The sequence below is a fragment of the Petaurus breviceps genome, unplaced genomic scaffold, assembly GCF_028583685.1.
Source record: "Petaurus breviceps papuanus isolate PSGF00001 unplaced genomic scaffold, PetGlider_PUasm1.0 90865, whole genome shotgun sequence".
Classification (NCBI taxonomy): domain Eukaryota; kingdom Metazoa; phylum Chordata; class Mammalia; order Diprotodontia; family Petauridae; genus Petaurus; species Petaurus breviceps.
In genome coordinates this window covers 4,829,275-4,853,235 of record NW_027187367.1, presented here as the reverse complement: position 1 = coordinate 4,853,235, position 23,961 = coordinate 4,829,275, and the positions used below count along the sequence as shown (strand labels likewise).

General features: G+C 42.5%; 2 protein-coding genes across 2 annotated transcripts in view; one reads left to right on the top strand and one right to left on the bottom strand.

Annotated features, from left to right (window-relative positions):
- ZBTB12 (zinc finger and BTB domain containing 12) overlaps nucleotides 1–23,961 on the top strand; it is a 98,587-nt gene that overhangs the window by 27,326 nt on the left and 47,300 nt on the right.
- C2 (complement C2) lies at nucleotides 337–14,358 on the bottom strand. The gene is made up of 18 exons (XM_069073289.1): nucleotides 14,217–14,358; nucleotides 13,849–14,058; nucleotides 13,333–13,518; nucleotides 11,921–12,094; nucleotides 11,278–11,376; nucleotides 10,811–10,944; nucleotides 10,025–10,163; nucleotides 8,551–8,691; nucleotides 7,783–7,872; nucleotides 3,552–3,692; nucleotides 2,998–3,092; nucleotides 2,775–2,886; nucleotides 2,469–2,634; nucleotides 2,304–2,380; nucleotides 1,841–1,932; nucleotides 1,245–1,371; nucleotides 984–1,033; nucleotides 337–818 (listed from the first exon to the last, which is right to left on the bottom strand). The coding sequence occupies exons 1-18, from the start codon at nucleotides 14,317–14,319 to the stop codon at nucleotides 606–608; spliced, it is 2,349 nt and encodes a 782-aa protein (XP_068929390.1). The 5' UTR covers nucleotides 14,320–14,358; the 3' UTR covers nucleotides 337–605.

Here is a 23,961-nt window from a genome sequence, read left to right as displayed (position 1 = left end):
TACTGGTCCCACCCTTTATTTTGCTGCCCAGGAGTCAGAGAACAAGAGTTTCAAATTCCCTAGCCCTCAGCCTTTACCCAAACCCCAGGCCCTCTTCCCAGTTCCCCATAATGATCAGGGAGTAAAGCCAGCCTACCCTCCCCTGGCAGCCCTAAGCTCTCCCTCCCTGGTCTGGGTAATGGGGACAAGGTCCATAGACTATTTGTCTATCAAGGTCTCTGACCTCTTGCCTTCTCCTAATTCCTGGAATCTTTTCAGGGGTTTCCCCCACCACCACCCATTTTCTCTAGCAGGAACCTAACCCTGCCCCACAGACAGATGAACAGTGGATGGGAGTATGGTGAAATATCAAAAATTTATTAATTTCACAAATAGGAAAATCCAGGCATGCCTAGAAGGGGTAGAAAATAGAAACAGAAAGTAAAGTTGAGGAAGTAGGGGAGAAGGAATGGAAATGTGATAAGGTAGAAAGAGAAGGGCTATGTAAAGAACCCAAATATTAGGACAATTAGGGCTAAATGCCAGGCAGGTCCTTCTCAAAAAGGCTGAGATCAAAGGGACTTGAGACTTGAAAGTCAGTAGCTGGACACTAGGAAGGTCAGGATTCAGGCTGGCCCAAGGGGCAGAAAACGTAAGACATTTTTCAGATGTTTCCTCAACCAGGGCTGAAGCCGAAAGACGCTGATGTGGAAATCTCGGGCTTTACTTCCAGCTGGGGGTGGCTGGCGTTTCACCTCATTTTGATCTGCTGTCTTCAGGGCATGATTTGCTGTCTTTGAGGAACAAGGATTGTGTAGACCCCAGCTCACCACCCCCACCTAAATAAGAAACAGAAGAACATTTGGTAAAACAATGCTCAGAGCCTACCCATTCCTCAAAGCTTTCCATGTAACCTATTATCCCCATCCCACTTTCTACCAGAGATACTATAATCTCTGCCTCAGAGTCAAACCCAGTTAGCTCCTTTTCCCTAGTCTCCTCACCTGAAAATACCTGTATCTCTTCTGAAGGAAAACTGCCCCTCCAGATTCTCCTGCCAAGAATGGGAAGGAAGAAGGGAGGTATCATCACCCCAGTTCCCATGCAGCTTTACCCTCTAACCCCAGGCACCACCATTCCATGACCTCGGGCAAGATATGGCCTAGGCATTGGCAAAATTAACCCTGACCAAAAGAACCAGTCTTCTGCCTCCACCAGCTCTGACTCGCTCATTTCCCAGGCACCTTGTGGTCCTCCACACTCACCCTTGCAAGGGGATGCCTCATTTCCAGTGCCACTACACAGGAATTGGTCAGTCACCACTTCTTTCACATCAGTGAGATTAGGGAAGAGGTCTTTGGCTTCAGAGACAGCTTTGAGGCAGAGTCCCCGCTAGGATGGTGGGTGGGAGGGGAAAAGAGAAGGAATGTTAGGGAGGTAGACTGCAAAGACTCAGAATCAAAAAATTTTAAGCTGGAAGGGAGGTTAGAGTCCAACCCCAACCCCGCCCCCCCCCCACACACACACTTTTTAACAAATGAGGAAACTGAAAAAGCCAGAGAGTTTTAAGTGATTTTTCCAAGGTTGCCCAGTACTAGAACTAGGACTCCAATCCACATCGTAAATAATGAAGTTAACTCTCCAAATTCAGTGAGTGATCTTCCCACTGTCTCTCCAACGACCCTTAAGGAGAAAGGTAAGGCTGGGAGATGGTAAGAAGGAGATGGAGTCAAGTTTTGAGGGCATATACTTAGGTCTACAATGGTAGGGAGATCAATCTGAAGGACAGCCTTGCCTCCTCCTGCCCCTTTCTCTTTACCCATCATTTCCCACCTTGCCAGACCTCTTTCTGGGTCCTCACCTCATTTTCTTCCTTGAGGACAATGTTCATTATCTGATCATCCAATGAGACAAAATGAGCAGGAATTTCATCTTTCTTCAAAAGTTCATTCTCTGTGAGCCAGAAAAAAAGGTACCATCTCCACACCCTTCATACCAGACCACAGGCATGTATGCATATCCTCCACCTCCCTCTCCCCCTCCAATTTTTCCCCAGTCCCTTTTCTTTTTTTTTTTTTTAAAGCAATGGGGGGTGGGGGGGAGAGGTGTTAAGTAACTTGCTCAAGGTTACACGGCCAGTTATTTCTGGGTGTGGTGCTAAGTGTCTGAGCCCAGGATTCGATCCCCAGGTCATCTCGACACTGGAGCCGGTGCTCTTACTCGCTGTGCTACCTGGCCGCTCCCCCCCCCCCCCAGTCCCTTTTTTGTCTGCTCATTCATAGCCCCTGGGACCTCAGCATCTTTCTCCCTTCCTCCAACATTACCATGGTCAAAACAGGTACTGGCTGGTGAACGCCGCAGGGCCAGGTTGGCCCCCACAGTACAGGGAAGACAGATGGGTCTAGGGAAGAAGAGAGGCTTCAGGAAAGGCCTGCCCAGGGACTTTGTCCCTTTCTTCCACCGCTTGAGACAACCCCTGGCTCTTGTACCTGGCATGGGTAGACATCTTGACCTTCTCAGTCAGCTTCAGCAGGGCAATGTCACTGCCATAGAACTCAAAGATTCCTTGGTTCTTCTTAGCATAAACATCATACTCTTCTGGAATGAACTGCTGCTCAATCTTCATTTCTCTACCTGTCTTTGACTTAGGATCTCCTAGGAATATGGGATAGCAGGTTGAGAAGCCCAGTTCCTATATCCCTGAGGGGCAACAGGAGTTCTGGGAGAGAAAGGGAGTATTGAACCAAGAACCTGGGTCCTCTGTAGTTGGGGGCTCCTTCCCCTCCTTTCCTTACCCACAATGACTCTCCACAGCTTGGTGTTATTATGTGTATGGAAGCAGTGGGCTGCAGTCAGGACCCACTGATCAGAAATAAGTGCTCCACGGCATGTCTCTTTGCTGCTAGGCTGTAGGAGAGAACCATGTCAGCTTTAGGGACCCTGCTGTCTAGCCCTTCACTCTATCCCTACATTCGCGCCCAATTCTGTATCCTCAGGGATACAAAATCTGGCCATTACCTTAATGGTGACATGCCAGGGTGTCCTCTCTTGGAATGAAGCATTGGTTGACATATTTCCCACACCACAGATGGTGTCCACAAACTTGGAAACATCTGTGAACAAGATGAAAAAGTGAAGAGTAGGGTGGAAAATAAGAAAATTAAAAAGGCTGTTGTCCTTTTGGACTTTTTTTTTTTTTTGCAATAGTAAGGCACATCATCAGAAATTTCTATAGTACATGCTCCACATTTTTTTTTACGTAGAGTTGTAATCACTAACTAATCTGAACCTGCTAGTGTGAGTAACATCTGGGTATTAGGAAGGGGAGGGGGGTGGAGTCAGTCACCTAGTGGTATCAGCAGTCAGGTTGTTAGGTCCTACTGGCTGCTAGTTCATCAGAGCTATCTAATTAGGTGTATAAAAAAAAACTTTTAATAAGCAATCTCAAACACCTGAAAGGGGTGAGGGAGGGCAGTTTGAGATGACCAGGGTGGGAACTGGTACACATTTAGCCCATATATCACATATTTACCACCTGGGCTTTAGCTCCTGGGAGGGGAAAGCTCACTCACCCAACATATTCTCAAAGACCTGGAGGAGGGCTTTGGAGTCTGAGAGAATGAAGGCATGTCTCTCCCCATCTTTCTTTGACCCCAGCTCATTTAGTTCTTTCCAGTCTACATCCAGTTTCCCCACACCAATGGCATAGATGTCTGGTGGAGAGCAGAAAAGACAACTTAGAATTCTTGAGTCATGCAACTGACAAGTAAGGGATAAAAGCAGCTGCCCCTAGCAGGCTACTGATGTGCTTGGAAGTAACACGCTCCAAAATACGGCTTTGGGTACTAAAAGCCACAAGTTCAATGTGTATTGTGCCATTTTTTGTGAAATTGAGGAATAACAATTGTGGTGAGTTATTGTTTTCTGGGTGAAGAGAAAGCCTAGCTGGGAGGGCTCTTCACATCCCACCCCAAACTCCTTTAGGGCAGAGGGGAAGAGATACCTCATTATCCAAGTGACTAGGAGTGTGAGTGGAACACTAAAAACTCACAAGCAACCAGGAAGCTTCCTCAGCAACCGAGAGTGAGCTTAAGATGGTAAACATACAAACAAATTCAGGACAGGACATGTGTATGCAAATACCACATCAGCTTGTGGTATTCTGGTATGCAAATTACTGTTTTATTTGGTGTCCTTGAGAGAGTTAACATGGCACATGCTCCAAGACTAGGAAGTGTCATGAAGCTGAACACTAGGCTTGGGAGAACTTCAGATAAAGCTTTAAGTTAGAAAATTTGAGGGGCGGCCAGGTAGCACAGTGAGTAAGAGCACCGGCTCCAGTGTTGGGATGACCTGGGGATCGAATCCCAGGCTCAGACACTTAGCACCCACCCAGAAACACCTGGCTGTGTAACCTTGAGCAAGTTACTTAACCAGGTGGCTCAGCGAGTAAGAGCACCAGCTCCAGTGTCAGGATGACCTGGATCAAATCCGGGCTCAGATACTCAGCACTACACCCAAAAATAACTGGCCGTGTAACCTTGAGCAAGTTACTTAACCCTGATGGCTTTAAAAAAAAAAAGAAAGAAAAGAAAATTTGGGTGCCACTCAGACTGGCCCTACACATAATTTCCATTTATATATACACACACATTTATCATGTATCTCATATGCACATATGTGTATGTATGTATGTATGTAGACTTTGTCCTGATGTTTTATTTTTTTATTTCTGTATTTGTTGTTGTTGCTGATTCCTTTCAGTCATGTCCAACTCTTCATGACCACGTTTTGGAGTTTTCTTGGCAAAAGATGCTGGAGTGGTTTACCATTTCCTTCTCCAGCTCATTTTACAGATGAGGAAACTGAGGCAAACAGGGTCAAGTGATTTGCTCAGAGTCACAAAGCTAGTAAGTGTCTGAGGATGGATTTATTTTATTTATTTATTTATTTTGACTTTTAAAGTCCTTTCTAGCCCTTACTATATTATAGGAATTATAATGCAGAGATATGTGTGTATACCCACACATGTGTACATACACGCACCATATGCAATCACACATGACATAAATATATAAGCTTATTATAAAGTAGCATATAGATATGACCGTATAGATTATATAATTGTATATAACATATATTATGGTATAATGTGTAATATAATATAATACCCAAATATAGCATGATAATATGTAATATGATATATCATATATTATATACCATATTATGTATAATATAGTATCATATAATACAATAATTAGTACAAGTACAATATAAAGTAATAATTGCTACCTTTTATATATCATTTTGGCCAACTAGGTGGTGCAGTGGGAAAGGTCAAATGCAGCCTCAGACACCCAGCAGTTCTGTGACGCTGGGCAAGTCACCCAACACTGTTTGTTTCAGTTTCCTCATTTGTAAAATGAGCTGGAGAAGGAAATGGCAAACCACTCCAGTATATTTGTCACGAAAATCCCAAATGGAGTCATAACAATAACAACAATAATATATCATTTTAAAGTGTATAAAATGCTTAACAAGTATCATATCATTTTATATGCAGAACAACCCTTCAAGGTAGGTGCTATTGTTATTCCCCACTTTTCAGATAAGGATATTGAGAGAGGCAGAGCTTAAGGGAGGTGTCCAAGGTCCCACAGGTAGCAAGAGTCTGAGACCATATTTGAACTCACGTTCTTCTTGCTCCCAGCCCAATGATCTATTTATCACGCCATATAATAGTTACAGAAACAGAATGGTGAAATGGAAAGAATACAGGCATTAGAGCCAGAGGATCAAGGTCTGAATCCCAGTTCCACTAATTACCACCTTTATCTTCTTTGGAAAGTCCTTTCACCTCCATGGACCTAAGGTTCCTCTTCTGAAAAATAAAGGGGCTGGATTAAGTGGTCTCTGAAGTTGCTTTTTCAAATTCTGGATCGATTGGTCCCACTACACAATAAATTCATCAGTCACAGGTCACAGTTTTATATGAAGCCCAAGGGTGAAGACAATGAGGCCAGATTTGAACTCTTTAAGATGAGTCTTCCTGACTTCAGTTCTGGCATTCTATCCACTGTACCACCTCGCTGCCCAAATTGGATTTAGAGATCAGGAAAGGTTGGAAATAATTAAAGGAGAAAGCTCTGGGATCAAAGACAAGGTACTCTGGACATCTTCCAAGGAATAGCTGGAATCCCTAGAAATGTAGCCCTGGTTAATGAAATGTGGTATGTGTTTAATATCTCTAGCTGATCTCTAGGGTGAGTAAAATCACATTTTGCCTTTGGACTTTCAGGGGTGTGCTAGAGATAATTGTTAAATTTTCAGCATTGGACATTTACAGCTCAGAAATAGAAAATTGGGGCTTGATTTCTTGTTCTGTTGATTGTCTAGAAAATCATGAGAAAAATATTAATAATGTGTATTAAACTTTAAAAGTACCCATTATATATTCCCACCCACTACCTGTCCTCCTTTCTCCCTGCCCCTCTACCCCACAACCAGATGTTAATCATTTACCAGCAAGCCCCTGACTTTAGAGGACCATATATCCCCATCCTGTCATTGAGAAGCATTTGCAACACTGAAAAAAACTACAATGTTGCAATAGATGTGGCCCCTCAGGACTTTCTCTTATCTCTAAATTTCCTCCCCACTATAAAGCTAGGAATGTCCCATCTTTCATTCCCGGACAGATTGTTCCTCTTAAACCACAAATCCCACAGCCTTCCCAAGTCACTCAGAATGTACAAAGTGAAAACACCAAAGACCATCACTAAAACACTCTGTTTTTCCTTCCTAGGTGTCTCCTAGAAAGAAATTCTTGCTGAGAATAACACTGCCTTGTGGTTGCAGTATAACAGTGGATGCAGTTAGATTGTGAGCCTTGTGAAAGCATGAACTGTCTTTTATCTTTCTTTGTTCCCCCCAGTGCTTAGCACTTAATAACTGTTTGTTGACTGACAATGATGGACTTTGGAGTAAGGAAGAACTAGCTCTGTGACCATGGACAAGTAACTTAACCTTTCAGCCTTGGTTTCCTCATCTGCAAAATGGGACCGTTAGCTGCACCTACTTCACAGGGCTGTTGTAAAGATCCAATAAGGTAATATGTAAAATGCTTTGCAAACTTTAAAGCCAGATTATTATTGTCATCCTTGTGTCTGTCCTAGAGCCCCTAGTACAGTTCCATAAGTTCAAGTTCCAAATTTATTGAGCATCTATAATGTACCAGACTCTTGCAAGGGTAGGAGGGTGAATTCAAAATTGAAAAATAACACAAGGAGCAGCTAGGTGGAGCAGTGAATAGAGCACCGGCCCTGGAGTCAGGAAGACCTGAGTTCAAATCCGACCTCAGACGCTTAACACATACAAAAAAACTAGCCGTGTAACCTTGGGCAAGTCCACCCCAATTGCCCCTCCAAAAAAAAAAAAGAAAAATGGGGTATGTCATAGGGGAGGGGCAAGGAAAAGATCCAAACAAAGTAGTCTAGGAATATCTAGGGAACAAAAACTTTCTACTGGAGTAATCAAGGAGGAAACAGTATCTGAATTAAACCCTAAAACAAGGATACTCCTACTGAGAGATGAAAAAGAATCTGTATCTTAAACACAGTAGGTTCTCAATTAAAAAAAAAAAGAATTGAATTGACTCATCAGGGTATTCAGAATTATTTGTCCTATGGCCACCCCTGGCCATAAAACACAATCACAGATGTCCTTTGTAAAGTGACAGGAACTACATGCAAAAGTAAGGTGGTGGAAGGATGCTATAATTAGAGGAAGAAATGAGGCACTCACCTAAATAATCCTTCCTCTCTGACTTTATGTTCAATACTTCTTCAATCTGGTCTACAGCTGCTTTTGGAGACCCGCCCATGTTGGACTTTCCTACAACAGGGACAAAAGGCAGCACCACATAGTTGAATGAGGCCTGGATTTAGACACCTGAGATCATATCACCACTCCTGAAAATGCCATTTTTATGACTTTGGACAAGTCACTCCTCGATTCTTTCATCCATAATATGGGCACAGCACTTAGCACCACTCACCTCACAAAGTTGTGGTGAGGAAAAGCATTGGCCAGGCCTAACTGTGTCTAAGTATCATAGAACTTCAAGTTATTATTAATAACTCTCCACTCAGCCTCCACCCTATTTCAGGTTGCTATTACCTCTTACAGGCTCCTCATTGGTCTCCTTCCCTCAGGGCTCCACCCTCTCCACTCCATGCCCCACATAGCTGTCAAATCCCAGAGAACTTAACATATGGTTGGTGCCTAATAAATACTTGTTGGTGGATTGATTGATTGTTAAACTAAGAAGGAGAAAAGTTAGTTTCTATGGATCTCATGGATCACCTGAGAGTAGGCAAAATAGAGGGAGAATTCCTAGGTAGAACTGGGAGCCCTGGAGATATTCTCAAATCTCATATCCCTAGAAGGTTCTTCTTCACTCACTGGGACCCTTGATTTCTTCTCCTTTAAACATATCCTTACTTCTCCCTGCTTCTGGCCCTTCCCTGTGCTCTGAGTTCTAAGGTCCATCAAGATCCAGGTACCACTCACCATCTGTTAAAAGGATGATGACATGCCGAATTTCTTCCCACTCCTTGTGCCTTGTGCCATAAATGGCCATTTCATTATTCATCATTTCATAGATTTGCATCAGGGCTCTGTAGATGTTGGTTCCAGTTCCAATGTCTGGGTCTGGAATCAGCGAAAGGGACAAAATCCCTCAGACAACTCCTACCTGCCATACCTGGGGAGGAAGTCATTAAGCAGCAAGGAAAGCTCCCTTCTAGGAGCCTGCTCTGTGACTTTTAGAATCCTGTGGTCCTGGTAGAGCTCCAGTTCCATCTCCCACTCACAAATCAAGGCCCTCTTCATAGCTGAACACCAAACTAACTACTCATTGCATAACTGCCACTGCCCAGAGTCATGATAAAAAATCAGAGATCCCAATATGGTGTCCTGCAGTCTCTTAGGTAGCACTGCCTATTGGGTAGGGAGGGTACTGGACTTGGAGTAGAAATATTTGAATTTAAGTACCACCTGGGACGTTTATTAGCTGCCTGACCTTCAATAAGACACTTTGCTCATCCATATATGATAATATCATCTATATATGATATTAATAAATTTGTGACCTACCCAACAGAGGAAGTTGAAGTGAAAAATGCATATAATGTGCTTTATATGTTTATGTATATCAAATGCTTTATACATGTAAAATGCTATATAATGTGAACTCTTATTAACTCCTGATACTGGGATTCAATGCTCAACATAATCTAGCTTCAATTGGTAGGAACCTAGCCTTATGGCATACTGCCCACTCAGACAATCCCTACCTGCCATGTCCAGGGAAAGTAAAGTTCCACAATCAACCTGGAACACCATTTCTCAAAGGCATACAGTACCTTTGCTGACACAAAGCCTTGTGTCTGAAATGGACTTCCCCCGTCTCCAACCACTGAAATTTTTATTTCTTTCCTAGCCTAACTCAGTGGCTCCTGAAGTTTTCCCAAATCCTCCTTTGCCCTTCCCCAGGTGGAAGTGATCTATCCTTCCTCACATTTCTAATACTAGACCTGTTCTTTTCTCTTCCTTCCTTCCTTCTTTCCTTCCTTCTTTCCTTCCTTCCTTCCTCCTTCCCTGCCTTCATTTATTCTATTAGGTCAAACATGATGAAGGTGAAAGCAGGAATACATAGGATCCCAAAATGTCAAAGTAGTTGGATACCTCAGATGGCATCTGGTCTCTACTGTACCTGGGAGGAAACCTCTTCTATAACATCCCTAACAAATATATTCTAGATTGGGAAGCTGAGACCATATTATTCCCAATGGTCACTGAGAAACTAGAGTACCTGGAATCTCATGACAGGCCACTGAGAAACAATGCTTTTCCTTTGTCTAGTCCAAAACCTTTCCAGCAGAGGGGATACAGAACCAGAACCATTCCTGACTGTGCTCTCATCCTTCCCTATTTGAGGGTTCCCTCTTCCCTTCCTCCCAACCTCCCCCCCCACCTCCAGCACCTCCATACTTGATCTCCTCCAGTTTTCTGACTACTTCAGTGTCTTCCCTGGAATTCTTCTGAGTGACAGACAAGATGACTTTGGGAGTCTTAGCAAAAATGACAATGCCGACACTGACATTGACATCAAAGCTGAAGATCTGTGGGAGGATGAGCCAGAGAGGAAGAAATCATAATGAGAACCTACAAAAGAGAGAGGAAAAGGGTGGGGATGGGGGAAGGAGGGAAAAAGAGAGAGATGATGAAAGAGAGAGGGAGGAAAGGGAGGAGGGAAAGAGAGGAAAAGAAGGGGAGAGAGGGAAGGAGAGAGAGAGAGAGAAGGAGAAGGAGGAGAAGGGAAGGGGGAGGAGGGAGAGGGAGAGAGGCTCAAGGAAATGAAACCCAAAACAGAAAAATGGACAGAAACACAGAGCCATAGAATGTCAAAACTGGAAGGGACCTTAGTCCAACATGGTCATCTCATCAATATTAGTGAGTGCGTTAACAGGTGTTTGCTGAGCACATCACATGAAGAACATTGAATTAGATACTCTGAATGGTCTAACTGAATGAGCACACACACACACATACAGGCAAGAGATAACTTGAGAACACATATAAAACAACATGCCAATGAGAATTCAAAGTAAAGTTGTTTGGGGAGGGGGGGTGTCCATAAGGGCTGTGGAAGGGATCAGATTGACTTGAGCTCCATCAGGGAGGCTTTCTAGAGGAAGTGGGTTTTAAGTTATATTTCAAAAGAAAAGAGATAAACAATGTGAGGTCCACCTTGACCCCAATTCCTGACCCTGTCCACTATAAGTTGAGCGCTCTCTTTGAAAATTCTAAAGTCTTCTTTACTGACACTCTGGGAGGAATCAAGGAGCAAGTAGAGATTCAGGTGACCTGACCTCTGGATCAGGATGCGCCGGCTCAAATCGTCTGGGAGAAAAATGAGACAGAGGGGACATGTGTAATGTAGAAGGGAAGGAAGGGTTAGGGCCCCAACTCCAGACCTCAGAGGGCTGGGAAGCTCTTTTGTAATAAATTTAAATATCACCTCATAGTTTTATGTCCTACAAGCCCCCCAGCTATACTTCTCCTTCCCTTTCGAACTCAGCTCTCTTCTCCAAGACTGCCTTTTCAACTTCTGCTCATACCCTCAAGCTGTGCCTTCTGCCACTGGATTCTAGGCCAGCACCACCCCCTTCAGGGCTCAGGCTCACCTTCTCTCCATCCCCTTTAGCTCCCCTCCTCTCTCCCCCCAGCTCTTACCTGATTTTTGCATCAGGGGGTTGGTGGCACCAAGGAGGTGAGAAAAGGAGGTGTCCAGGACTGGGGCCACATCTTCAGGGAAATCATAGGAGTAGGAAGCTGCAGGGAAAGAAGGATTTTGTTGTTCACTTGTGTCCAGCTCTTTGTGACCCCATTTAGAGTTTTCTTGGCAAAGATACTAGAGTGGTTCTCCAGCTCATTTTAAAAATGAGGAACTCAGGCAAACAGGGTTAAGTGACTTGCCCAGGGTCTCACAGCTAGTAAGTATCTAAGGCCATATTTGAACTCAGGAAAATGAGTCTTCCTGATTCTAAGCCTGGCACTCTATCCACTATGCCACTTAGCTGCCTCTAGAAAAAGGGATGCTTAAGCTCAATTCATGATTATGGGAAGGATTTGTTGGTGGGAGGGGGGATTTCTGGTTTTGAGGAGGCCACACAGAACTTGAAATTAGAAGACCTGAGTTTAAGTCTTGGTTTTGCCACTCTGATAAATACTATCTCCAGTCTGAGCCTTAGTCTCCACACCTTTGAAATGGACACAAATGATATTTGTAAACTATAGATTGTTATGCCTAGGTGAGGGTTTTTTATTGGTCTGAGGAATAAAGAAGAAGGAGAAATGGTAGAGACCTGCTACTCACATCTGCAAATGGGTTCAGTACCACTCCAGGCCCCATTGCTCTGACATTCTCGTTCTTCAGACCCTATCATGATCAGCTTCTCTGAACAACGATACTTCACGCGATCACCAACATTGAACCGGTACCCTGTCCTCACAGACCCAATTGGGATTCCAGGGTTTCGGCAGTGTGCGGCTTTAGGTAGGTAAATAGAAGAGAAAGAAAAATGGAGACAACCCTAAATTCCATGTAAGTCTCTCATTCTTTTGTTTTTCTTCTCCTTAATGTCCCTTACAATTCTATGAGTGTTCATATGCTACATAGCTGTCTCTTGAGACACCTAGAACCACATCTGGAAATACATAATTCCATAGGGCTATTATAAGGATTATAGGATCACAGCTTTAGAGCATGAAGGGACCTCAGAAGCTAGCCAGTCCCTCATTTACACATATGGAAAGGATGAGACACAGGGAAGTTAAGTGGCTTGCCCTAAGTCACAGCAGCAGTAAAGATCTGAGAGGATGGATCTGAATTCTAGAGTCAGTGCTCTTTCCATTGCCTAATGTATAGAAAACATTTTTATAGTCATACACTTAGAAATACATGTGAAATGTTTGTAATCCAAAGCAAGGTAGCCTGGTAAACCTAGGCAAATCCAAGAGGGAGAGGAAGTTTACATCTAATGCCCACCCAGCAACTCCATCAAACCCTTCTCTCTTTCCTAGACCCACGCTCTCTGGGACCAGTTACTATTCTGTGTCCACTCATTTCTTCAGGCCCTTACTCTCTCATAGGCCATTCACCAAGATGTTAGTTGATACCTAAGATAGTTGTGGATAAAGCTTTTAATGCCCACCCCCTTTTTGCATTTAGTTAGAGGACTCCCAAACAAAAATCTTCAAGACTCAAAGCGACTAAGTTATGATGGTGGGAAGACTTGTAGAGAGATTGATGTTTTTGGACAGGAAGGCTGGTGCCTTCTCAAGCCATGTCATATGGGTGTCCATCTGCTTCCCCTATATTTAAGGTCAACGTCTCCATGCAACAGGCCAATACCTTCTACTTGACTTAAGGAGAGACATAGTTCCTTGAGCAGACTAGAACCCCATATATTTTCCCTGGAGATACTTTACTTTGTAAACCTTAAAACATCATATAATATGAGCAGTTATTGTTATACCTAAAACTCCATATCTGACCCTTTGATATCCAGAAGCAAATAAGCCCTTCCCTTGTGTCAAAGAAAAGCAGAGTTAAGAATTTACAAACCCTCAGTAGAACTGCCTCAAAGAATTCAAAATTGCAATGCTAGTAGTCATTATTGAAACCCAGGCCACCACCACCTTTTCCAGGTTCCCCCATGGAGTCATTCAACCACATGGCCTTTACTCCTTGCCCCTCCCAAATCACAGGTGGCCCCAGACAGTCACCTCCATTGTCACATAAAGCTGTCTCTCCATCCCACATCCCGTTGGGTCTACAGCGCCTCACAGAAGAACCACGCAAGATGTATCCATCCTCACACTCAAAGGTCACATTGCCACCCACAGGGTGAGAGCTCAGCCGGGGACTGTAGACCCCATTCTCAAAGGCAACAGGAGCTGGACAACGCACAGCTGGGGAGAGAAAAGAATGGTATATACTGGGGTAAAGGGAGGGATTGTTGACACACTAGCATAGTTCTGGGCACAGAGATAGAATTTAGTCAATACTTCCTTAAACTAAGCTACGGGAGAGCAGAGCATGCTTGGGAGGAGGGTTGGAAACCTTCGGGGAAACAGGGTATCTAGGTCCTGATAAGTAAGTCAGAGCTGTCAAGGGCAGGGCCAAGGAAGGGTAAAGGGGCAGGAGTGAGAGAGCCAGGGGACAGTCAAAACTAGAAGGTGGTTGACTCTGAGGAAGAGGTCTGCACCCATTACAGTTGACCAAAACACTCGTCCCCTCACGTTTGCATACTGCGTTGGTGAACTCAGAGACTCCTACGGACTTCCACTGCCCATTGCTGTTGCACAACCGACTGGACACAGGGTACGGGTAGCGCCCTAGAGGGCAGCTATAGGTGAGGAGGCTTCCTGGGGCCCAACCATTACTGAGAGTGAAGTTGCCACCCAAAATCTTCACATTTCTGGAACAGGAGGGAGCCGTGATAGACAAGCCTGTGGGGAGAAACACAGAGACAGGGACATTAAAAAGATAAAAGAAGAAAAAGAGGACGCCTGTGTGAGTACCCCAGTCTGAACAGCACTAGCCTTCCTCTCCCCCTTTCCCCATAAGATCTTTATTATATTTACTACCCTCTCCCCACCCTCCTTACCTACATACAGGGTCAGCAGTAAGAGAGCATGCAGGAAACCCATGGTCTCAATCTTAGGGACAGGGACAGGCTGAGAGTTACAAGGAAGGGGGAACGGGGTCATCTGACTTCCCTGAAAACAGAACTGGCTCAGAAACTATGCAGTTTGCTGCCAGAGGAATAGGGAGTGGCAGGGGGGAAAGTTCCTCTGTGAGTTTTGGGGTGGGGGGAAGGGAGGAGGGAGAACAGATACCCATGAAATCAATAATCCCTGCCTCCCTTTTTGGCCTTCCACTCAACAAATTTCTATCAGTGAACAGCTATATACACATAACAATTCAACAAGATTTCAAACTTTTTTGTAAGTTGAGCTCAAGCATTTGTTGGGTTCTGGTTTTGCATTATACCAAGTACTTTTTACTTTCTATGAGTCTCTGATATTATCTTCCTAAATACAGATCATGACTGGGATGTTTCATGGATTTTAAGCTTCATTGCCTTCCCCTAAAGGTCCCTAAGGATTAAAATAATTAAACTGTTTGACTTTGAAGAGTGAATGGAAATCTATAGCTTGTTTTCAGAAAATTCACAAAACAGAAATATAACGAGGTAGGTTACACATCAGTGAAGTAGGAAAGGCTCAGAATTTAGAGTGAGAAGTCACTAGTTATCACCATTTTATAAACATTTTACTAGGATAAGTAAGGCAAGTAATCACTCTAAGGTTTCATTTTCTCATCAATAAATTAGGGGTGATGATACCAATACTATCTAACATAGGGCTGTTATAAGGATCATAGGATCACAGCTTTAGAGCATGAAAGGACCTCAGAAGTGATCCAGTCTAACACCCTCATTTATACATGAGGAAAGTATGAGACACGGAAAAGTTAAGTGACTTGCCCAAAGTCACACAGGCAGTAAAGATCAGAGAGGCTGGATCTGAACTCTAGAGACAGTGCTTTTTTCCCTACACCATATTACCTAATGTATATAAAACATTTTTGTAATCATACAGCACAAAAATTCTTCAAACAATAAGGGTCAGCAACTTACAATCCTAGATACCAGGGTCACTGACTTGCCCAGGGTCACAAAGCCAGCATGTGTCTAAGGCAGGACTTGAACCCAGATCTTCCTGATTGTGGGGTCATTCTGCTATTTTACCATGCTACCATGAAGCTCTGCCTCTCCTGGAAGGGCTACATAAATGTTAGAAAGTCAATCGCTCCACAAGATGGGAGTAAAGGGATACATGTGGGGTAGGCAGATGCCCTCTCAGGATCCCTTTCATCTCCTTCCAGATAACCAGCCCCAAAGAACAGAATCACTAACAAAATACAAGCCCCTGGATCATGGGGTTCTCCCCTTTTTGCTGCGTCAGGCTCACAATTCCAGATAATGGAGATAAGGAAGTGAATGAGGGCTTCTTCTCAGAGTTACTAGCCCTCTGATGGGAAGCATAAAACTCAGGTAATTGATGATCCCAAGGGACTCTTCCTACATTACAAAGTAAGAGTTCTAGGATCATTTCCTGGGGCAAATCCTGACTCTTCCAGTACCTGGAACCTGCATCCTGTCCCACTTAAGCACATCCCTTTACAGGGAGCCTCCAATTTGACTCATGCTGTCCTCTCCCTTGCAGCCACATTCAAATCTTCACATGCCCAATCAGTGGTAGTTCAACCTCTACTTGGAAACCTCCAAAGAAGGGGAATGAACCGTTCCTTCCAGCCATTCCATTTTAGAACAGCTCTAACTTAGAAAAAATTTTCCCCTGACACCTAAGCATTGTTCTGGATCTATCTTCTGAGGTCAAACCAAGCTAATCCAATCCCTCTTGAAGACAGTTACTATTTGTCCACATCTTCTACCCTCAGTTTTCTCTTTTCTAAGTTAAAAACGTCTAGCTCTTTCAACCAATCCTCATATATATATAAACTCAGCCCTTCATCATTCTGGTTGCCCTACTCGGACCCTCTCCAGCTTCCGAAACCACAGGGGCCAGACCTGAACATAATACTCCTGTCATATTCTGACAAGAACAGAGGTAGACTATTGCCTCCTGTATCTTGGACTTGTCAAGTTGATTTTTTTGTACTCAGGTGTAAAACTTTATGTCTATCTCAACTGAGTTTCATTTCATCAGATTCAGCCTCATGCTATACCTGTCAAGATACTTTTAGCTTCTAACTCTAGCATAGTGGATGCTAGAATCAGAAACTAAAAAACCACAGCTCTGAGGTAGGGAGTACAAGTACAGTATTCTGGTAGGAGAGAAACCTGTACAATTGAAAACTCCCCTTTCCCCAGGAACTAAAAATGGCTGCCCTGGGCAAAGATAGCTGAATGGTTCACTTGCTTGCCCATGGCCTGAGAGAAGAGAGCTTAAACGTGAATTTTCCCAGTTCTAGAGGTAGTAGCACACAGGAACTGAGAGATTTTTCTGTAGAAACATACAGAAGAAGCAAATGTGTGTGCCCGCTTGACCAAAGATAGGAGTCCCAACCTTGAGAGTTGTCTTGTTGAACTTATCCCCAAGTTCAATTCCCAAGTTCCAGAGTTCAGATATACAGATATATTCTAGATGAAAAGGGAATTTCCTGATGTATCATGCTTCTTAGAGAAGGAAGAAGACAAACCACAAAGTTCTTGAGCAGCATCCTACTTGGAAGAAAAAACCAATGAGTTACTCAGATTTATTATTTTCCAATGGAAAGGAGATTGTTTGTTCAGTAGTCCCCAGAGTATGCCCCAGGGGCAGGTAGGTGGTACAATGAATAGGGAACCAGGCCTGGATTCAGGAAGACCCAAGTTCAAATCCAGCCTCAAACACTTACTAGCTATGTGACCCTCAGCAAATCACTTACCCTTACAGTTTCCTCATGAGCTGGAGAAGGCAAACCATTCCAGTATCTTTGCCAAGAAAACCCTAAATGGGGTCATGAAGGTCAAACATAACTGAAATGACTCATTAACAGAACAAAAAATATATGTCCCCTTCCAGAGGAAGTCTAAACTACAGAGTGGTACTATACTTTCGGGTGGCCGTAGGATCTCCATAGGGTTGGGATGGTTACATCTTGGTAGCCTGTTCCAGTTCCATTGGGGGAAATGAGCACAGGTTCCTTTGCTACCCATAATTCAGTTACACTATACTGCCATGCTGTTCTATCTTCTGGACAGGGAAAGATGAAAAGAGGGTCCAGAGGGGAGAAAGCTGGTCTTTTAGCTGATTTTATAGAGAGGTCATTCTTTCCAAAGGAGTCCTTTCACCAGCCAATTATCTCAGAGGCAGCAACAATCTCTAAAACTTAATCATCAGTTCTCTGTGTCCTTTCACAAGGTACAAGTGATATACCGATACCCTGTGGTCCCACAGTGCCCAAAAGTCCATTAAGTTGATAGCGGAAATTCATCAAATTAATCAAGAACCCCCCTGATCAACACAACTTACTGAAATAAAAACCTTTGGAAAAACATCCTTTATATCTGGGTGAGCCAAAGGAAAAGAAGAGTATATTGAGGCAAGATCTAGGGGTGACAGCAGAGAAATGAAGAAGGGGCTATACCCCTAAAAGCTTTAGGAAGTTGGCAAGTAAAGGCTGAAAAAGACAAAATATAGAAGAGGAAAGAAAACCCCTAATGGGACTAGATCAGGCAAGTTTTTTATTTCCTGACATACATGTTCCTCATAGCCACTACCCTAGGACCCAAGAAGACCAGTCAATCAATCAATAAGCACTTATTGGGGCAGGTAGGTGGTTCAGTGAATACAGCACCAGCCCTGGAGTTGGGAGGACCTGAGTTCGAATTGGATCTCAGACACTTAACACTTACTAGCTGTGTGACCTTGGGCAAGTATAATGGGAATGGGAACTTGACAATCTTCCCCGCCCCTTAATAGACCTAGGGGGGAATTTGAAGACCTCCCCTGCTTTAAAAGTAAATTCTGCCTTCTAATAGGCTGAATGTAGTCACATGGAGCCTGTGGTGGGAGGAGTTTGCTGAAGGGAAGCAGGGCCCACAGGATGCTGGGCATCAGAGCTGGCCAGACAGTGGGAAAAAAAGAACACTCAGGCAAGAAGACAGAGAAGTTTGTGAGCAAATATTGATCTTATATTGGTTTGTGGGAAGGCTGAAGGATGCTGTGGCTCTCAACATTATTATGGCTTCTGAATACCTTTGGTACTATGATGGAATTGGCTTACTGGTTTTGGGATTTGGTTTTCTGGTGTCTAAATAAATGCTTCAGTTCTATCCTCTATCTGGAGACTTTGGTATATTTTGTGATCGAACATCATGTGATACTTATAGTCACAGTCTTTATCATGATCATGCACACTGTAAATATTAAACTGGCGCTATAGCAAGTCACTTAACCCTAATTGCCTTGCCTTCCCCCCAAAAAAAGCAAAAAAAAAGCACTTATTATCTTTATTGTTACTAGTAGCAGTAATGGTAAAAATAATAACAATAGCTAGCATTTATAAAGTGACTTAAGGTTTGCAAAATACTTTACAAATATTTCATTTTTATCTTTATAACAACCATGAGAGGTAGTTGCTATTATCTCCATTTTACAAATGAGGAAATTGAGGCAAGCAAAAGTTAAGTGACTTACTCAGAGTCACACAGCTAGTAAGTGTCTAAATCAGAATTTGAACTCAGGTCTTACCAACTCTAGGTCCAGTGCACCATCCAGCGGCCTATTAATTGCCAGACACTGGGCTAAGCAAAATAAGTCAGTCCTTCCCCACAAGGAGCTTTCTGGGAGCCTTCTGCTAATCTAACTGCCTACAATAACTACTTTGCATCATACTGAAGAGTCTGACATGAGTAGACAGCTTCCTAAATTGATTATATAGACTGTTTAGCAAAAATGACAAAATGAAAGGTTCTGACTAAGCCCATCCTTCTTGAAAAATGCCCCCAGAAAAGATGAATAAGGGCAACAGTTGAAGTAATGATTCGATTCAAAAAAATTTAAAGGAAAATACCATCCAAGCAGAAGAAGATGTCCAGAAGGACTCTGGTCAGAGTCCCATAGCAGGGAGAGAGAAGGGACTGAAGCCAGAATAATCTCAGAAAAATGAGACCTAAATACAGCAGGATATCAACTCTGGTCTGTCAGAGTGCTATCAGGAGCAAAGGCAGCTCCTAGTAGGTGAACAGGCAAGAAAACAGAGGGGCTAAGGTACCTGAGTAGGGTGCCACATGGTCCTCCAAAAGGTGTGAACCCCAGTATGCTTTTCAATATCTTTCCAGGACTGCATCTAGGTTGGGGCCAGCTCTCAACAAGTAGTGTTGAGCAAGGTAGTGGAGTTTGGGAAGAAGTGCCTGGAAGCCCATACCTTACAGGCCTGTAGTCAGCACAGATTTCTAATACCTATTCATGTATCTGTGCCATACCAGTGAAAGAAAAGCCCTTTCCTAGTAGGTAACTGCACAAGAAGGTAGACAGAAACAGAGCTGAGGTCAACAACTATGTTGGACTGCCAGGGGATAGAGGCAGAGCACAGGGACTGATGCAGAAAGCAAAGTCTGGGCTCACTTCTCTAATCCAGACCAGGGCTGTGGGAGAGGGCTGCAAGGAGGGCCAGGACCTAAACAGGCCATGTCATTACAAATAACTAGAAATGATGGATAGTGTTGTGCTTAAAGACAAGAAGACCAGAGTTCAAATCCTTCGCCAGACATTTACTACTGTGTGAACCTGAGCAAGTCACCTAACCTTTCTGAGCTTCTGTTTCTTTATCTATAAAAATGAGGGGTTTGGACTTAATGACCTCTTAGGTCCCCTCTAGCACTAAATTTTTTATACTATGATCCTATGAAACAAATTCATATCTATCTTTCCCTATCTATGGATAGGAAAAGAGTTCTTGACCATACAAGAGATAGTGATGATAGAGGTTATTATAAAAGATGATTTTGATTCCATAAAATTAAAAAACCTTTAGCACAGGTAAAATAATTCCATTGGAATTAGAATAAAAACAATTAACTGAGATAAATCTTTACGACAAATTTCTGATGAAGGTATAATGTACAAAATATGTAGGGAACGGATACAAATATTTAAGAATAAGAACCATTTCCTCACTGGATATGTGATGAGAGGATATAAATTGTCAGTTTTCAAGCTATCAACTAACACTTGTGAAAAACTGCTGCTGCAAATCACTAATAATGAGGGGGAAAATCAAATTAAAACACCTATTAAAACACTATTGCATTAGAAAAAATGACAAAAGAAGAAAATGCTCCTTATTGGAGGGACTATCAGAGGACATAGGATGCATGGGGCATTCAGGGAGGTCTAGTAACTCCCATGAGGGCTTGTTGAGCCCTTTTCAGGGCTACTTATTCACCTTTAGTGTCCACCTTCATCCAGCCCTCACCTGTGGTTCCAAGCAGCTGTAGCATACACAGAAACTACACCCCAGTAAAACTGTCCTGGCAGACGGGCTAAACCAGGTTGAGAGTAATCAACAGGCCTCAAACCCATTGGTGAGTTAGGGGAATGTCTACCCCCAAGCATGTGAAGACTTCCCCTGGCAGAATGGACAGATAAGAACAATTTATTCCAACAAACACAAAGGCCACTAAAGAAGATGCTGTGGAGTACTTAGAGCTTGGTCTTAAATCAGACTCCAAGGTCATCCACTGCATCCCAAGCTACTACTACTAGTCTCGACTTTTGTCCTACCACTAGACTTTGATGACTCTGGAAGAGAGAGTAAGGCAGATAACTATGCAACTCTGCCTCACTTCAACCCAATTCATGCACTAGTCAAGACATCATCACCTCATGATGTCATTGGTCCTCTTCAAAAAGGAAGGACAACAACAGACATAAGAGGACAAGAAAACTAATGTACCATTGGTGAACCTGTAAGTTCATCCAGCCCTTCTGGAAAACAGTTCAGGAGTATGTCCCCAAATTCACCACATTGCACACACTCTAGGCATATGCTACATACAATTACACTACGAGGCATATACCCTTAGGTTAAAAAAGTTAAAGACAAGGGGGACAAAATGTGAAATTCAAGGAATTGTGGAATTGAATCCTGTAAACTAGAAGGAAACAAACAAATTAATAAATAAAATAAATAAATAAATAAGAAAAAAAAGTTAAAGACATAGGGATATGCCTCAAATGTACAAAGAGATTTATAGCAGCACTTTTTTTTGGCAACAAAGGACTATGTGTTCATCAACAAAATGGGTGTTCAACTGGCAAGTAACATAAATGTAAATGAAATACTATTACACTCTAAGAAATGATGAATATGAAAGATTTAGGGGAAAAAAACCCTGAGATTTGTATAAACTATTCTCCCTCTGCACAATGTCTCTGCTAGGCAATTCACTCAATTCTCCAAGTCTGCTTCTCTAATCAGCTCTAATTCTTTCTCAACTCTACAATTGATCTCTGTTTTGCAAAAGTATCTCCTCCTGGGTGATTAACTCTTGTTCAGAAGTCTAGCCACAAGTTTGACCAAGTCAAATTAAATCAACCGTACTTATTAAGTGTTTGCTGTTTACCACTTGCCAAGTACTTAGATAAGTGCTGGGCATTACAATGGAAGAAGACAACATATGAAAGTAAGTGAGAAGAAAGAAGGTATTCAAATGAGGGAATGGTGGAGAAAGAAATCCAGAGAGTTAAGAGAGAAATCCAGCTGATCTCAGAGAGGAATTAACCAATCAGAGGAAGGAGCCTCAGGAGAGGAGTAAATCATTCAGTTTGAGAAGGCTTTAAAAAATGTTTTTTTAATTTTGAATTCATGAAATAAAACAAGCATTTCAATAACACAGTACAATAAAAAAAAAGATGATTGCACATGAAACTGCAAATCTACTATGCACAACTTACTATTCCTTTTAAATATACAACAAAATTATCATATAAATTTCTTTTTTTTCTACCCTCTCCCCCTCCCCCCCATGGCTACCATTAGACCCAAATACATACATATATGTGTGTGTACACATATATATATACATTTGTATGTATACATATTCATACACATATATGTGTAAAGTTATTCTATACATACTTCTATTTATCAATTCTTTCCCTGGATGCAAATAGCATCTTTCTTCATATGTCCTTTATAGCTAATTTGAGTATTTATAATATTCAAAATAACTTATTCACTCAAGTCATTCTTTTTTTGTGGCTTGTCTTTGTTTTTTGGAGCAAGGAAGGTAGGGCAATTGGGGTTAAGTGACTTGCCCAGGGTCACACAGATAGTTTTTATGTTAAGTGTCTGAGTCCGAATTTGAACTCAGGTCCTCCTGACTCCAGGTCCACCTAGCCGCCCCCTTAAAGCTATTCTTAAAACAATACTGCTGTAACTGCATCCAATGTTTTCTTGGTTCTGCTCATTTTGTTCTTCATTTTTTCATGCAAGTCCTTCTATGTTTTTCTAATATTATTGAACTCATCATTTCTTATAACATGTCAAAATCATGCACCATAACTTATAGCACTTAACAATCATATACCATAACTTGTTCAGTCATTCCCAAATTGATGGGCATCACTGCAATTTCCAGTCCTTTGACACCACCATAAACATTTTAGAACATATAGGTCCTTTCCCTTTTTCCCTAATTATCTTCAGAAATAGACTAAATTGGGGCAGTTAGGTGGCACAGTGAATAGGGCACCGGCTCTAGAGTAAGGAAGACCTGAGTTCAAATCTGTGCTCAGACACTTGACACACTAGTTGTGTGACCTTGGGCAAGTTACTTAACCCCAATTGCCTTGCCTTGCCCCACTCAAAAAACAACAACAAATAGACCAAATAGTGGTATTGCTGGGTCAAAAGGTATAGGCAGTTTAATAAATCCTTTGGGCATAATTCCAGATTGCTCTCCAAAATGGTTGGATCATTTCACAATTCAACCAACAATGAATTTGAAGGCTACTGAATTAGAGTAGAGAAAGCAGCCCAGAGAGTCAGGAGTATATCCCGGAGAGGAGTGAAGAAATAAATATGACCGGCCTGGGAATTTTCCTGAAAGGGGAGGCTCTTGGAGGACCTGACTGATCAGAGGAGTCTACTGTTACAATTACCCCGTTTTACAGAAAAAAAAGAATTCAGGAGAACAAATACATTTTACTTTTGATTTCATAGTCAAATCATATCTCACGTTGACACCTGAGAGTTACAGTCTGATCATAATCTTTCATCTTTTCATCTGTCCCTCAGCCTCATTATGACCTTTAATCTCTCCATACCTCATCCCAGTACTATCTCTACTCTAGCTACAATCTTCTCTCCTACCAAACTCAACCCTTACATGAGCCTACTCCATACTACCCTCTACTCTCAAATCCCTTGTTCCCATGTATTGCCAAGCATGACTTGCCAAACCCCATTCTTGGATTACTTCTACCACCTACCTACTTCCCTTGCTCCTAATCATCTTCCTCATCAGGAAACCATAGTGACTGTGTCCATTATAAAGTTATACTTCTAAGAAAAAAAAAAAAAGAAAGAAAAGAAGGGACAACTAGCTGATAAAGTAGATAGATCACAAGCCCTGGAGTCAGGAGGACCTGAGTTCAAATCTGGCTTCAGACACTAACTGTGTGACCTTAGGCAAGTCATTTAACCCTGATCACCTTCTCCCAAAAAATTTATACTAGTAAACTTAACTGGGCCCTCACTACAACAAAGCCATCCTTTGAATTCTCCATATCCCAGTCAACAGAGAAGCTGTCCCAAAACATCTCTTCCATCTT

Bases quoted from the DNA above. Each gene is read 5' to 3' on its own strand.
- C2 (XM_069073289.1), bottom strand. From the start codon at position 14,319: ATGACCCCGTTCCCCCTTCCTTGTAACTCTCAGCCTGTCCCTGTCCCT. The intron at 10,164-10,810 runs GTCAGGAATTGG...ATCCTCCCACAG, and splicing joins CTCAACTTATAGTGGACAGG to ATCTTCAGCTTTGATGTCAA. The intron at 819-983 runs GTGAGGAGACTA...TTTCTTATTTAG, and splicing joins AGAGATACAGGTATTTTCAG to GTGGGGGTGGTGAGCTGGGG.